Here is a 16,148-nt window from a genome sequence, read left to right as displayed (position 1 = left end):
GCAATGATAAGTAGCAGTGAGAACATACTAGAGGTAATTTGAAACACCATGAGCTCCTCACGATCCTGTGTTTTGTTCTGCACAGTTATTGCCAACCCGGGATTTCAGTCTTAATATGCTACGTGATCCCTGCCTTGCGTGTGATGCGAAGCGCTGCGTGAGTGATATTCCCGCAGACAGATTCGTTACTGACAGTTGCCAACTTTTTTTTTTTTCACCCTCAGCGATATCATCTTACAGCTCAGCTCTGCTGAAGCCTTTTCTTTGATCCTCCCTATCAGCTTCAAGTGTAGCTCGGCAGCAGGTATAATACCATCAGAGTAAGTGGCACATCGTGACACACTAATCCATGGTTTGGATGCAATGAAAAGAGCCTCTGGTCTTTGCTTTGGCTTCATTATCACAAGCCAGTTTGGATCACGTTGCCAATGCATAGTTTTCATGATTGTATTCTCTGAGTGTGGCTTTGACCTTTGACCTTTCTTCTAGGTTTAGGGCTGATTCATTCATATTGAATAGTGCATGTTTATTCTTTCAGTGACCTTCAACCACTTTCTACAGTGGCACCTATTGATTTAGGCAGTGATGGAACAATGATTCATGAAAAATTTCCCAACACAGACATCTGAGTGTAGTTCATTTATCACTCAGACTTGGCGGTGGAAAGAGGCCACTTCCTCAGCGACTCTGACCCGTTTATGTAAGAGTTCTCTGCCATGTGACAGCAGCCAGTGAATCTGGCTCGGGCCCTGAACGCAGGCTTCCCACCTGGTTTGATCTCTCAGTCGTGGACTGGTGTTACTTTTGTTTGAGGCAGCAATTAGCGAACATGAGTACGTTCTCTGTGTGGAGCCGGCCAACGCGACACAGGCCGGTTCCAGTCTATCAGGCTTTGAAACTCACCCGAAAAGGAAAAGACGAGACGTAATCGTCAGATCAAAGAGCAGAGGGACCTTTGTTTGATTGTGCAGTGTTCTCTGTCTTGTTTTTGTGAATGTGAATCTTTGTGGGGGTGAGACTGGGTGAGACGCCTTTAAAGGTTGCGTAAAACAGGACAAATAACCAGTGTTGTTTCATTAGAGGTGACGAAGGCCAACACCAACCATAGTGACGTGAACTCTCTCATGCATCTCACCTTGGTAGCCTCACCTACACCTACGACAAGTGGACACCACAGAACACCTAGAAACTGGATCTTGAGTTCAGATATTTTTGTCGAACTTGTCGACAGCTCATTCTGCAGATGACGCAGTGACGGCTTGTCTAGAAAGCAATGTGGGTTTGGAATATTTTAAATGTATTTTTTCTCTGCAGAGAGAGCCACACATTAAATTCTATATGCCTCTATTTTGGTGAAGTCAGAAATCTCAGAGACAGACATCTCAAAACCTTGGACTGATGAAACCAAAACTCTCTGCCTACTTTTTTTTTTTTTTAAACAATTTGGGTAAACCAACCCTTTAATTTTTACTAAACCACTTCAGCATGTGTACACATCTGTGCTATAATTGTTTTGGGGTGTTGATGTTTAAGGGCAGAGAAACAGCAGCTTGACGCTGAAGTCTCCAGGCTCTGAAATGAGGTGGCCCACGATACAAAACAAATGAATCATCCCAGCACAGGCAGTGTGATCTGAAGTGGCTGAGCTGAAGGATTTCGTATATACAAACACGCTTACACCTGCAGGTTTAATGGCTCCTCCAGGAGACAGGAGTCAGGAGTTGGGTTTCTCCTGTTTGTGAGGAAACTATCAGCTGACACATCAAAATGTTTCATATATGCATGTTTTTACTTCCTGGAAGAACCTGAAGTGACTGAAAACTGATGGTTTTCCCAGGTCTAAAAATAAGCAGCATATGACCAGAAATACCGGAGTGTTACATCCTCTGCATCATGGCAGATCTTGGAATGTTTCTCACATCCTGATAATTAAAAAAAAAACTTTTTCCACTTTTTTTTATATCAACATTTCTAAGATTTTAGCAGTATTTTCTTCTGGTTTTCTGTTTGTTTAGTCATGACTTCAGCAAAACAGACCACACCTTAAGGAACGCCTTCCTACTACCTCCTGCCTCCTTGAACAAATAAGTGACACAGCCAGAGATAACATAAAAAATGCATCTTTTGTGATGTGACTGTGATATCTGTGTCAGTTCATGTGTTGTGTTTTGTTTCGTGGGTGTTTTGGGAGCAACCTGAAACCAACCATCTCTCACTTGGTCTGGGTTTATTCCATCCAGGGCCACAGTGTGGTAGTCTAATGATTGCTGCCCCCTAGTGAACCTCAGGTCACATCAGCAGAGCACGCAGTGCAGCAGCTCCTGCTGAGAGTGAAGCAGTCCTGATGTGTCCCGTGAGGACCAGCCTGGGATGCAAAACAAATATCATTAACCAGATTATCTGGACAACAAAAACAAACACAATATCTTGGGCGCTGTTTTGGATTTTAAAAACAATTGCTGCGCAAATCCCAGTGAGTCCTCATCGGACATTTTCTCACTGTTGTGTTGTTAGCATCCTCTTGGCTGCTTCAGTAAACTTTATTTACCTTGTTTGTTTGAGATGGTGTACAGCCGGGTTTGTTTGACTCTCAGTCTAGTTTGTTTGGAATGGCTGCTCACCAGTGCAGTGTTGCGTGGGCGGAGGGAGCGAACAGGACAGTGTTCTGCCAGTTCTTGAGGGATTGGATTTCAGTGTGGGAAAGATGATGGCGAAGGCCAGAAGGGGCTGATAACAGGAGAAATCACAGTACCTAATGAGAAAACCCGAGATTCCAAGTTTGCACAGCAGTTTTCAACATGATAATGCCCAGATACACAAAGCCATGTTCATAAAAAAAAAAATCCCAATTTGGTGTGGAAGACTTAACCTTAACCTTGCTCATGCCCTGTGCTGCACGCTGCTTTTAATTTTAATGCCATTTTCTTTCAAAATGCAGTGACTAGTGTGACTTTCATTTTCTCAGTCAGCATCTCAGTATGAGTGATGGAGTCTTACATCGTCGCAAAACTCCCTGTCTGAGTCCGGGGGTTTGAGGTGGGGGCATGCGGGGGGGGGGGGGGGGGGGGGGGGGATTGATGCGACATATTTCCATGCACCTATCAGAGTTTAAGTTGAGGTGTGATCGCATGATCGCGGCTTGTTGTTTGCTTAAAATAAGCACTGTCAATCAAATGTGATGAGGCACACTGGCAGTTAAAGAGAGATCAATAAGTGTTGCTAAAATTGGTGGAATACCCCTTTAAATGATGTTTGGCCAGATGAATTATAGATAATGCTTTATCCAGTCCTTCTTATCATTTCATGACAGAGGAGACATGACAGATACCTGACACTAACATTTTCTCTGTGATCACTTTCCCAGTGTGTTATGGGTAAAAACACATTAGCTACAAACTGAGATTCACAGCAGTTTACGGTATACACAGTCTTTTGCCACATTGCCTGTGCTGATGCAAAAAAAAAAAAATAGAGGGGCTCCAGTTACAGCTGGGAACAGACAGAGAAGTTTGTGTATTTATATATGACTAATCATCCACCACAAAATAACAGTCCAGCTACCTGCATGAGAGTAACCCAGTGTAGGGACAGTATCAAGTAAAACTTTTCTGCCTGTCAGAGCCATCTGCTTATCTTATGGGAATTTAAACTAACGTGTGCCTGCTCAGTGAAGCATTTTCATGTGCTATGCTTCACCTGAGCTGAAGGGAAATCAAGTGCAGCAGCCCCATGAAAAGCAATGATGTGCAAGAGGCCTTCAAACCACTTCCTGTCTGTTGGTTAGTCTACAGGAAGTCACATGGTTGTTGCATCCTGCAGACACTGGCTCTGGGCTCTGATTGGGCCGCATGTGTGCAATGGTAGAGAATCTGTGACAGGACAGGTATATACCCTGCTTTCTTCCGCTTCTTTATTCCTAGAAATTAAATTAAAAGGTTACAAAAAATTTTTAAAAAAAGATAATGACAGAATAATAAAATCACAAAACTGCATCGCATAGCCATACAATACCAACACTACTACTGCTACTACTATGTAATGTAGCTCTGTATTAATGAGGTAATCTCAAACATTACTCCTTCAGTGCATGATGGAAAATCATGCCTCCAACTTAGAACTGCAAGGGTTCAGCTCACCTGCAGAGCTGCTGCCCCCACACACTAAACTCCCACATCAGCCTGCATCAGTCTCCTGTTTTGCCTGCGAGACGTTTTAATGCTTTTGTTCGTCATCTGTGATGCGGAAAGATCAAATTTCCACAGCCAGAGAAAGCAAAAGTGTGCGTCCTGGTCACAGCTCAGCTGGCATGGCATGGAGCGTCTCTCCAGCCAAGCTGCTCTGTCAGCCAAACCCTTAGTCATTCTGGATGCAAGAAGGGGGTTTTACCTGCGCCTGGTCTTTCCCCAACTGGTCTTTGTTCCGGTTTAAGTTTAGTAGCATAATGTCAGTCAGCGGGTCTACCATTTACTGCTTCAGCATCTTTAACTAAATATAACTTGCCATAAATAATAATCTATAGAACTTATCAAAATTCTGCACGTCATGATCACAGAATATCTCACTAATGTTGCTGATAAAAGACGAACAGCAACACACTGTATTTCTGGCTTGAATGCACAATATTTATTTTAGTCAAAGGCAACATCAGTGAGAACTGAGCGCATGGACAGTTGCAGAGTTCAAGTTTCTATTGAAAAGACAGCTTCATCACTGTGTGAATCTTTGTCCCGAGGGGAGAGTCTAGGAGAGACTGAGCTCCTCTTGTCTTTGTCTTTCCTCTTTCTAACCGGCTGCCTATCTCTCTGGCAACTTGTCAAGTAGGGTTCAAGGTCAGGATACAGTTAACGTCAACTGTAAGAGCCGGAACCAACGGTGGCCTCAGCGTGGCTCTTTGAAAAGAGAGAGAATTTGCAAACCGGCTTGAGATGCATGTTATCTCCTGAGATGCATGTTAACAAAGCTTTGGTTGTCAGAAGCCATGTTTACCGAAGAGCTGCGCTGTCCTCCACTCGCCCAGCCCTGACTCTCAGATAACTGTGTGAGAAAAGTGGGAGACAAGTTGTTACTGAGCGTTGGCAAAACAAAGCTCTTAAAGAAAAATGTGACATCTCATGCTCGGGATTGTTTTCAGCCCCAGAGTGATAAGCACTTTGGGTCAAAGGTCACAGCACAGGAAGTGTTGGAATTCTCTCAAGGCTGTTACAGTGCTGACAGCCAAGGACGGGCCACATTATTGTTGGCCCTCAGGCCTCGCTCACATCCCACTGACCTGTTATTTGCACATTCAATGTGACACCACAACACCATTTTTATATTTATATTCTCCTCAGTGATTACCTTTGGTTGTTACTAAGGGCTGCAATCAAAACGAGGATTGTCAGTGGGGAAAATACGTGAGATAAAAGAGATGGAATGCTTTGGCGACAGAAACTTGGATTAATGCTGCACAAGCAGTCAATCTCATTCTCATTTTATGATTCTTGAATCAGTGAAAGGATGTTTTGGTTAATTAAAGTGGTCTGGCAAGGAGGCGGAACTGTGGGTGTGTGTTGGATGTCTAGAAAAACCACAACTCACAACTCAATTAATGGCTGAATTTTACTTTCAGCCGGAACTATCCCTTTAAACGCCTACATGTTTCCAACACATCGCAAATTCCCAACCAAAACTCAAGCAGAGTTGCATCATGGACATTAGAGCTTTATCAAAGTCCTGGATACAACACAGAGTATGTTACAGATGAACGTTTACAGACTAAAATAAACCAAACCACATTCTTTACTGGTGATAGATAAATAGACAGATAGACAGATTGCATCCAAACACAAAACAAGCCAAGCAATCATACATGGGAGCACATTGAGGCAGTATAGTTTATTCTGCATAGTTTGTGGTCAGACTTGCAATTGCCCCAGTGGTGGTTTGGCCCTTTTACACTGGACATTCCTTGCTGCCATGCTGCCCCTGCCTGGATGTACCAGAGAAAGAGGAGGTCCAAGCTGAACCTCAACAAAATACCAAATTCAGTAGGTTTCTGTGGTCGAGGAAGACCTAGCTATCTTACAAAGTGTTTTCCCCAACATGTGGGTCAGGATCCAAGGGGTTGTAGATACATCTGAGGGGTCATAAGATAATTAACAAGTTAGGAAATAAGAACAGGAGTAGTTTTAACTCTTTATAATCTGACAAATAATCTGATAAAGAAATATTACTCTGTGGCTGAGATGCTTGTAAGCAACAAGTGACATGGACAAGCCATTAGACACTGCTTCATTTAAGGGGTCATTAAGGGAACCAATGATTATTTTTTATTACTGATCAATCTTCCAGTCATTTTCTCTGTTAACAAATTAAGCGATTGCTTTATAAATGACTGAAGACAGCGACAAATCACATTTTTACTGTCACAATTTCCTAAAGCCCATCCTTTCCTCTCAAATCCCTTGTTGGTGTTTTTTGGTTGAACATAATTAATCGGTTATGTAACTAGCTACAGATTCGTTTTCTGTTGACTGACTAATTGTCTAACAAATGTGAAATGTCCATCCTCACCGATCAGGTAAGTGGTCAAAAAGTGAGATTCAAAAGGCTGTGAAATGTTAATGCATGGACTGTTTCATTCATAATCGCCTGTGTTCTCTAATGAGAAGCTGAGACAGGAAAAAACAACTCTGGGTCCCCCCCCTTAAGGATTATTGGTCTTGGATCCCCATTTTAAAATGAGGCATTTCCACAGGATTTTTGCGGGTCCAAGTCTTTTGAGGGCTCCTAGAGTCATCACCACCATTCATCCCTTAAGCGACGGCACGGTTTAAACTTCACTGGGTTGTTTTTTTTTTTATAGTTTTTGGTCAGACTTTTGGCCCCCGAGCTGGTTTTGCTCCTCACATGGGACATTCCTGTCGAGCAGCCCCTCCCTGTAAGTCCCTCAGTGCGCAGACTCGTGGCTCTCCGCTGTCAGGGCAAGGCAGTCTGACAGTATGGCGGCGGGGTGCAGCTGGAAGGATGCTACTGTCGCCCGTGATGTGTCTGTCGCCGGCAGGACGTAAATGGACAATTGACGGCAAAAAGAGCAGAGGATTCAGCGAGAAAGGCCTGTCGCCGTGAGCTCCAAAGATGGCCAGGCTCGCCGACTACTTTGTAGTTGTCGGCTACGACCTCGACAAGCGAGGTAGGTGCTTGAGTTTAGCCTGTCCTGCTAGCTTTAACGGCGTAGCTGTGGCTAAAACTGGAGGCTGGGAGGGAGGCGGGGACGGGCCGGTCGCCACTCACAGCTGAGCGACGCTAGGCGCTGTCAGCTCGACGTTAGCCGTTAACTCTAGGCCGGGGACCCTCGGGCCTCGCGGGATTAGTGTACTTAAATGCTCGCTTGTCAGCTGGTGTTCCGCATTTCAGGCGGGGGAACACACCGACCAACAACTTTATTACAATGCTCAACTTGCAGGCACGTTTTAGCTTTAGCAAAACAAACTGTTTCACTCTGTTGACAGCAAACTTGCTAAGAGCTAACGGTAGCCGGACAGTGGGGGTTGACGGGGGTTGGAGTAGGGGGGCTCTGTTTGGTGTACTGCGACCTTAAGACGGATTTATTCACCCGTTTCAGTCTCAGTTGTCCCTCATTTACGACTGTTACCACAGCCGCTGTCGGCATTTTAGAAGTGGCGTTTTTAAGCTGCTAGATAGTGACCTGTCAGTGTTGTGGCTTCAGGGTCCTGAGCACTTACTTGGAACAGTCAGACCACGAAAACTCTGCTGATTTCCGCTTTGAACTTGATTTAAAGCGTTTTAAAACTGGAAATCGATGCTTTCTAGGCGGACTTGCTGATTGTTTTCTTTGTCTGTTTTGCGTGGATTAACCCAGATGGCTTTGCCCCTCCCTGAACCCCCTTGGACCGGAGCTCTGTTCTCTTGTGTTGTTGGGACGGGGTTTGGACCGTTATCTGAGCCCCCCTCCCTTCAGCCTGAGCCTTGGCCTAGATCTGTGCAGTATAATGGCCCGTTTAATCATGAAATATTCATCCTGCCTATCCGATGGAAGCATGCAGCTTGTAACATGGTAGAGCTTTCTATTCAGAGTGGATTTTTGCCTATGATTTATTCAGAAGAGGCAAATTGTAACATGACAAGTCCTCTGTGGCTAAAAGCAGCCAGAGAACTGGCTTTTATCGTGATGATGCTGGAGCAACCTGCATCACATTTCTGATTGCATGAACACACTTATTGCATCTTGTGTTTCTTACAGAAGGGGGCTGAATACAGGATGTTATAATAACGTGGACACTGCAAACGCTGCAGAAAAACACTCCTTCCTGTTCTACCCAGCCTGAATGCAACACAGAGCAGAACAGGCCTGTAAAAAGCATCTGGGAACCAGACAATAAAGCCACAGTGGTTTTAATGGATCAAGGCTCCCATGCCTTGTAAAGCCAAACATTTAAGGGTGATGATGATTGTTGGCGTTGTCCCATTACTGCTGCCTCACTGTTTGCAGTAACTTCATCCCATGCTTCTAGGTGGAGGCATTTTGTTGTAGCGGCTGTGAGATTACTCCCATCATCATTGTCGTTGCCATCATCAGTTGATGCACTGACAAGCCATCATTAACTTCTTAAGTACTTCCTCTGCAGTTAGATCAATACGCTTCTGCTCTGTCTCTGCTTTTGATGCTGTCTTTTGTTCCTCAGACTTCGTTGCCAAGCTCCAAAAAGAGATGGAGAGAGATTGTAGTTTTGCTTTTGCTTTTGAAAGCGTGTTCATGAATCAATAATCAATATCTGCTACAGTATAAGTAGTTGCTGTCAGGGGGAGGGATTAAATTCTGTTACCAGAGATTTTAAAAAATGTACATGAGAGTGTGTCATCATTTTTGGTTGTATTTTCGTTTTTCCAACTGTGGTGCTTCTGGCACCAAATGACCGTAAAGAAAGCACTTGGCTTTGGATCAAGAATGAACCGTACTCAATCATAAGAATACCAGGAATTCTGCAGCACAGTGGAGTTTCCTCTTGTGTCTAAATATCTCATGCATCCTGTCTACGTGTGTGTGTGTGTTTGTGTGTCTCTGAGTGTGTGAGTGTGTACTGGTTGCAACTCCGTCAGTGGAATGTTTTGCAAGCGTGGGCACTGACAGGTTTTCAGGGCTAACATAATCACTGCGCATCTGCCTCTCAGATTGCCGTCACCGACAGAAACCTTGTGGGTGTTTACAAACTGAACGCCCTGTGGCAGAACCGTGTCTTGCCCGCTTTTTCTTCGTTTATGACTTTAGATGGAGTTCTGTCGCATTATACAGCCAGTGACTTGTCTGAAAGACACTAACCTGTGGGCAGAGCCTTGAATCTTCCATTCACCCACTGTCATTGTCAGGTAAAGTGTCAGGTTGCTCACATTGTGCTCAACCTAGATGCTAAGTTATACTATCAGTGGATCTTACTTAGAGCCAAGATGGCTGCCTGTGGGCTTGGGAAGAGTCCGTAGTTGCCGGGGTGTGGTCCTCCTAGCAAGGGTCTCTTGAGAAACACAGCATGTCACTGTTTTGACAGTGGTTCCTCCACTGTGCTGAGGACCTGGCAGCCAATTAGATACATAGTGTGAGGCCCAAACAGGAAACAGAGGAGGGGACCTGAGGGAGACTTATGTTTAGTGCGAGAATCCAGTTTGCTCCCATGTGTGTGTCTGAAAACTGGGAAGGGGGCTTGTTTGATTTGTGTGTGTCTGTGCGGCGTGGTCTCATTGAAAGCAGCGAAGAGACACACACAAACACACAGATGCTAACATACAGGCTCTATTGTCGCTCCATCTGTGTGCCTCCGGCGCTGCAGTTTGAGGGTGTTGGTCACTGCTGTGGCGGCCCTAAACAGAATGCAGGAGGGTTGTTTTCAGGCTGGAGTGACAGCTCTGGCATACACATCCTCCACTGAAGCCCAGCCTCTTCTACACACACACACTAACCCCAACAGCTTGCAGTCAAGCCGGGACCATTCACAACATTAGAGGCCAGCGAGGACACAAAGAGGTGCTCACAGGGAATACTGTTGTGTTTACAAAACTCTGGTTGTGTGTTATACAATGTTATGTATGTCATGCTTGTAGAGTCGTGACATTGCGATTGGCTAGCCATGTGTAAGACTTAGGGGTGTCATGATATTATAGTAAACAAAATATATACCATCAAGCAGCGTGCTGTAACTGACTGGGACAGTTTTGTTGCAGTGGTTGTGTTGTCAGTTCTTTGTCAGCCCTGTAAGCAAGACAGTCACCACTATTATTATTATTTTTGTATTATTTTATAGTATTTGATATCCTTATTGATGATATGAAATACATCTTCATAAAATAAAATAAATCATCTTCATTAGATACTCTATAATAGAGCGATGACAGGAGGTTAGGGAGGTGATGAGGAATGACCATGTAACATGCATGTAACAAATCATAGTTGGCACCAAAGTGTCATGACACATGCTAATTTCTTAAAAGTGTTGCACATTGATAAAATATTTGATGCAGACAGTTTGTGTGGCATTGAAGTGGGTATTTCTGTTATGACGCAGCTGAACTTATGTGACACCCATTTCATACTGAGAGTGTGGATGCCAGTCAAGATCTACATGAAGTCATATCAAGCTCAGAGAGTTAATAGAATCCTCTCACTCAAGCAAGATGAAGTAAGTGTGTGAGCATGAGGAAAGAGGAGTGTGTGTGATGCTGCCAGCAGTGCCTGCCTGTGGGCAGCCACTTCCTCCATCGCTCCAGAGCAGGGCTGCTGTCTTTCAGGCCCTCCAGAAATAGCCCTCACAATCTTCCTTTCATAGAGGGACAGAGCGACGCTGGGCCGTGGCAGTGCACTGACGCTTGTGTGTTGGCGTGACCTGCTCTCCCGCCTGCCACTCAGATGGCCGCCTGAATGTTTGTGGCTGTCTCTGTGTGTTTGCTGCGTTACCACGGCAATGTTAACCCCCCTCGTGGGCTGCAGGCAGCGAAGAGCACACTGACCAGAAAGCTCGCACTTTTATTTTTGGGCTGAAGTTAACTGTAGTAATATTTTGTCATAAAATGCATTAGCTTTACATTTTTAGCATTTTCAAACCAAAACTTCTCAAAATGTCCCCAGATTTTTTTTTTTTATCACAGCCTTTGAAGCCAGCATTTAGACCATCACAGGATATACAAACCCTCCACTAAGACCAAGGTGAGGAAGTAATTTTAGTGTTGGGCTCTTTTAAGGCAGTAAAACTATCATAAATAAAATCATAAATAATAATTGTGCAATTGAAAAAAGTAAGGAAACATGTTTTCAGCTTTTACCGACACCTGCCTCTGTGTTGTGGTTAGGAAGAAATCATCACATATGTCTGTTGTGATGTTGCACTAGTCCTGGCGTGTGTATGAGTGTGTGTGTGCATGCATGCATGTGTCTCTATTACAGCAGTCTGTCTGCTGTGCTGAATGCTTGTTATTCATGAGGGAGTCGATGGCCCCAGGGCCCCAAAGCTGCCCTCATTCCCTCATTCTTACTACACAGATATAGAGAAGAGTGTGTGTGTGTGTGTGTGTGTGCGCGTGCTGGGGGTAGGAATGTACATACATGCTTCCACACACATGCTTCTGTACTCAAACAGGGCATGTAGACCACTCATGTTGGCAGACACTTCTTCTTCTGTCAGACACTATATAGACTAACTGTAAACCAAGGCTGTGTGATCTGCACCCCAGCGAGTGTGGGGTGGGGGGGCAACAAATGTATTGGTCTTATGCCAGAGATTTAGATTTAGAGAAACACAGTTCAAGTACTCAGGCTAAACGTTTAAAGAATAATTGCAATTAAAATCATATTTCCTTTTCTTAAGGTGGTCTCCAACAAATGTGTCTCCTTAATAAAAAGACAAATTTTTAACATATTGGTTACAGTATTTAGGAATGAAAGCATTTTTTTCTGTTGAAGTTAGTGTGCATGTTTGTTTGTGTGCGTATGTGTGTGAGTGTGTTGGGGGGCGTTAGGGATGCCCTCCTCCATGGTGCTTTGATGGTTTCCCTGGAATTCAGAGAATTTCTCTGTCCCCTCTCAGGACAAAGGCTGAGTCAGCGGTGCTCTCAGGCAGCCTGTAGGTACTCCAGGGAGCAATCGTTCAAATCCCCGAGGGGCGATTCCAGTGTGTCCGGAACCGTTTTGATTTGAAGATAAGGGGTTGTTAGGATTAGTGGATTTGGTTTTGTGAGGCTGGTTGGCTGCTGTGGTAACCACATCACTGCAACAGTCTGTTTGTGCCAACTATCAGGAAGTGGCTATATTCTGTATATGAATGTGACAAGCACACAAATGTTTTTCTCCTCTCTTCTTATTGCTTTGAGATAAAATGTGTGTTTAATATGAACATATTTTATGCTCTTTTTCCTTTTTACCTCCATCATATCAACACAAGGAAACACTGACTCAAAGTCGACCCAACCTTTATTTCAGTCCTATTGAAACATTAACAGTTCTCTTGGGTTTGGGAGTCAGTTTTCAGTAATTCTCCTTGTTGTGGCTAAATAAATGCGTCAGGAATGCTGGGTGAGTGGCTGGTGGTAGGAGATGAAGTCTCATCTTTATTAAGATGGCCTCTAGGTCAAATCTGTCTTTCAGGAAAAAAAGAAGGAAAGCTGCCTCCCAGACACCCACTGTGCCGGCTCTAATCTTGTATGTAGTCTGTGATTGGGTTGAATATGCAGATTAAAGGACTCTTAGTGGTCCAGACCTGGCTTGATGTTTATGCTTCTGTACTGTATTTATGGCACATCTTTACTGCCCAGAAAAAGGTCTGTATTATTTAAAGGTTATTTAGATCGTTGTTGAATCCTCTGGCTTTAGGTCGGTTGTACTCTCCTGCTTCTCATCTGCTTAGACTGAGAGATAAGACCAAAATATTATATCATGCTGTTAGTAGGTTTTTGCTTGACTGTACAGATTTGAACCTATAGACTCGTCTTTTCTCGTGTGATAAACATACTCAGCTTTCAATAATGCTAACGAGCAGTACTAGAAAATGCAGACTTTGAACTCTTAGTGTATTGTAGACTATAGCCCTTTTCAGGCATTCGACCTGTGATGGCTATTTTACTCGTCTTTCTCATGTTGAATGAGTTAACAGTTCGTAAAAAAAAAATACGATAGCAATCTTAACAGGTCAGACTTAGTAACATTTCTGTTAAACTATTAGATAAAGCGTTGGCTGAGGTGGAATAGAAACGGGAAGGTGTGATGATTAGTCTTTTCTCAGTGAGCCGGTCACATCACCGGTCTCATCGTTCTGTAACAGATGTGCTAATCACAGTGACGCACGACGACAACAGCTCAACAAATGGATAGAGGCTTCTGCAGGAAGTAGTGTGGTTATCTGGATGGTGCAGACTGACACGATCTGAGCCGGCGGCAGATGTGTGGGGTGTTTTTTTTTTTAAACTTGTACAATAATGGTAGAAAAAAAAAAAACATTGATGGAGCCACACATGAGTCTTGTTACTGACCATGTGCATCCACTATCTTCATGGACACTATCTTCAAATGGCTACTCTCAGCATGATAATGAACCAGCGACTGTTTATTTAAAAGTATTTACCTTGAGGATTCAGATACAAAAGTTAGATGGCTACAGATTCAGCTTAAACCTATGTTTGTTTGCATTGTTTTACCGTCACTTGGTCTTGTTCCTGTTTGTTTATGATACACACATCTGGTTTTTTTGGGTGGGCTTTTTTTTTTTGGCTATTGGTTTCCCAAGAAACAAGATGTAATTTCCTGTCTATGTGTGGGTGATTAATTCTGTATTTTGAGAGTTAATTTGCAACTGAAATCGATCTGCCATAAGAATATAATAGGACTGAAAGAAGCAGAAAGAAGAGTGTTTGGTAGAAATGATTAGAGGGATGTTGTGTATTGCAGAGTAAGGACAAAGGTCTGCGTGCCAGAAGATGACTTATGATTGAGTTCTTTAGCCTACAGCTTTCATGCTTCCTGTTGCAGTGCTCTGGGGTAGCACACGGAAGTTTTGTTTTGCATCTTGTTCTTGAGAAACTGCTTGCAGTAATACCATATTTCCTGCATTTCATTGTGTCTGTGCAGGTTATCAAATTTGTAAATACAACTGTATCCTTGTGTTTACAGTAATTGTCCTCCTCTTTATTCCCCCTCAGCTCTCGACTTTTGGATAAAAGCCCTGTGTGTTTTGCAACCAGTCTGACCAGGATCATTGAATGAATGATGCCAGTCCCTCTGTCATCCTTACGCTGCAGGTGCACAATGAATTATTTCATTTACCAACGCATATTTCTCATGTTGCTCACCGCACTGGCGTCTTCCTCATCCTCTTGTCCACATAAAGCTCTTTCAGAGCCACAAGTCAGCATCCTGTCATCATGCTGGCCATGCGCCTTCCTCATCATGTGATTGTCATCCACTGATGACTCTGAGATACTGCCATTTATGTCACTCTCATCCTGTTACTCTTGGATGTCACTTGGATGCCTCAGTGGCAGATTTTGGCAAACATGCATACTTCATAAAATATGACTTACAGATGTTTCCTGAACTCATCTAGACTTCTTTACTTTTGCTGTGGTTTTTAATGAGATGCTTTCTTGTGTAAAGAGAGGAAGAAGTGAAGAGGCAGAGTCCCTAGTCTCGCCACTGGCACTCGATCAGCTGCCCTTTAACCATAGTGTAAATGCCAGCGTGCTCAGGATGTCAGGGCAGGATTCTCCTTCACGCTGACCGTTAACTTTATAAGGTGATAACATTTGAATATTTTACACTCTCTGATAACTGATTGAATCAATGCAAAAAAAAAACCAAAAAACATGGTTGTCCACGTTATAGTCACCCTCCTGACTGACTGTCCATGATGATGCTTTACACAAAGCTGTAGTCACTGGCTGGGTCACACTAGCAAGTGAGGATCAGGGTGAGTGATGAGGGTGAAAAGCCCTTCAACAAGCTTTCTAACTGAGTGGCAGCAGGCTGTTAGCTCTGTTGCTGATGGGAAGATAAATTTACAGGATTTATTTATAAGATTTTGCTAGTTTTGTTTGACACTTTACAGTCTGACAGAGGAAGTTAAGTAGCTGATAAGTTATGATGGCTTCCTTTATTTTGCACTGTCTTTTCCCTCTACATGTCAGCACTGTCAAAACAATGTGCTGCTGGTCAGTGGCATGAATATGTGTGTCAGAGTTCACCAAAGATAAACTCAATGCAAAAAATGTACTTTTCCCCCCACTAGCAAATCCACTGATTGTGGTGACTTTATTGAAATGAATACATTTTACTGTAAAGTGTTGCTGTTTTAGATGCTGTTGCTACTTATGACCATGACATGAATGAGTCAACGAGCTCAGGTCTGTGTTCAGTGGAAGTTGAATCCTGGACGTATTTGATTCAGAAACACTGCTCAGAGTCAGACTGGAAAGTAGATTGACCTGTGCTCTGTCAGCATTGGCAGGTTTCCACGCTCTGTTGAGTCAGTTTGGTGGCTCAGAGTAAAGCGGAGGACACTTGCTTTACAGCCACCTGTAGCAGCCGAGTCAAAACGAGAAGTGAAATGAAATAATGTTATTAATGTTACTGATCAGCAGTCTGTAACATTTTGATGCGAGTTAGGTCTGAAGCCACCTGCTGCCCAAAGCTCAAATAATTGAAATCACTCTGGCCACTGTGCCCCTCTCTGAGGCCATTTCCTCTCCTGAAAAGCCTTTCGTTTTTGTTTTTGGGGGTTTGGGTGGTGGGGTGTGAGTTGGGGTGAGAGGAGGGGAGGGATTAGTTTTGCAGGAAGGATGTGAGTTTGCTGAAGAGCTTTTGCCGCAAAGAAAATGCCCCACATTGTCTCCAGGGTGATGACAGTTGCCAGATGGAGCTTTTTTTTGTGTTTCACCATCTATTTGGTTCCTAAATGGCAGCTTTGCACAGCCAAGTTAGTTTTGAACATGGATTGGCTCATAAATTTATGCAGGGTTACCATCTTTGCCGTCACCTAACACCAAATGCAGACGGCTCCAAATGTCAGATGTTACTTATTGATGTGCTGTGCCGCTCTGTAGAGTCCTGTGACATAAAACCATGTTGTGTTCCCTCAAACCCAGCGAGGGCCCTCGGCCCGTAGCGGCGGTGCTGCTTT

The 16,148-nt window shown here is 43.8% G+C and overlaps 1 protein-coding gene across 5 annotated transcripts in view; it reads left to right on the top strand.

The window, feature by feature from the left end:
• Window positions 1-6,989: 6,989 nt before the first annotated feature.
• Window positions 6,990-16,148, top strand: part of sbf1 (SET binding factor 1) — a 46,844-nt gene continuing 37,685 nt past the window's right edge. For all 5 annotated transcript variants that reach the window (XM_041029931.1, XM_041029930.1, XM_041029928.1 and 2 more), the window contains exon 1: window positions 6,990-7,171. In XM_041029931.1, coding sequence (XP_040885865.1) covers window positions 7,117-7,171 — 55 coding nt within the window. In that variant the 5' untranslated portion in view covers window positions 6,990-7,116. The remainder of the gene's footprint in view (window positions 7,172-16,148) is intronic.

This window comes from Toxotes jaculatrix, chromosome 22, assembly GCF_017976425.1.
Source record: "Toxotes jaculatrix isolate fToxJac2 chromosome 22, fToxJac2.pri, whole genome shotgun sequence".
Taxonomy (NCBI): Eukaryota; Metazoa; Chordata; class Actinopteri; family Toxotidae; genus Toxotes; species Toxotes jaculatrix.
Note: the sequence above shows the minus strand (reverse complement) of the source record. Positions and strands in the feature narration are given on the sequence as shown.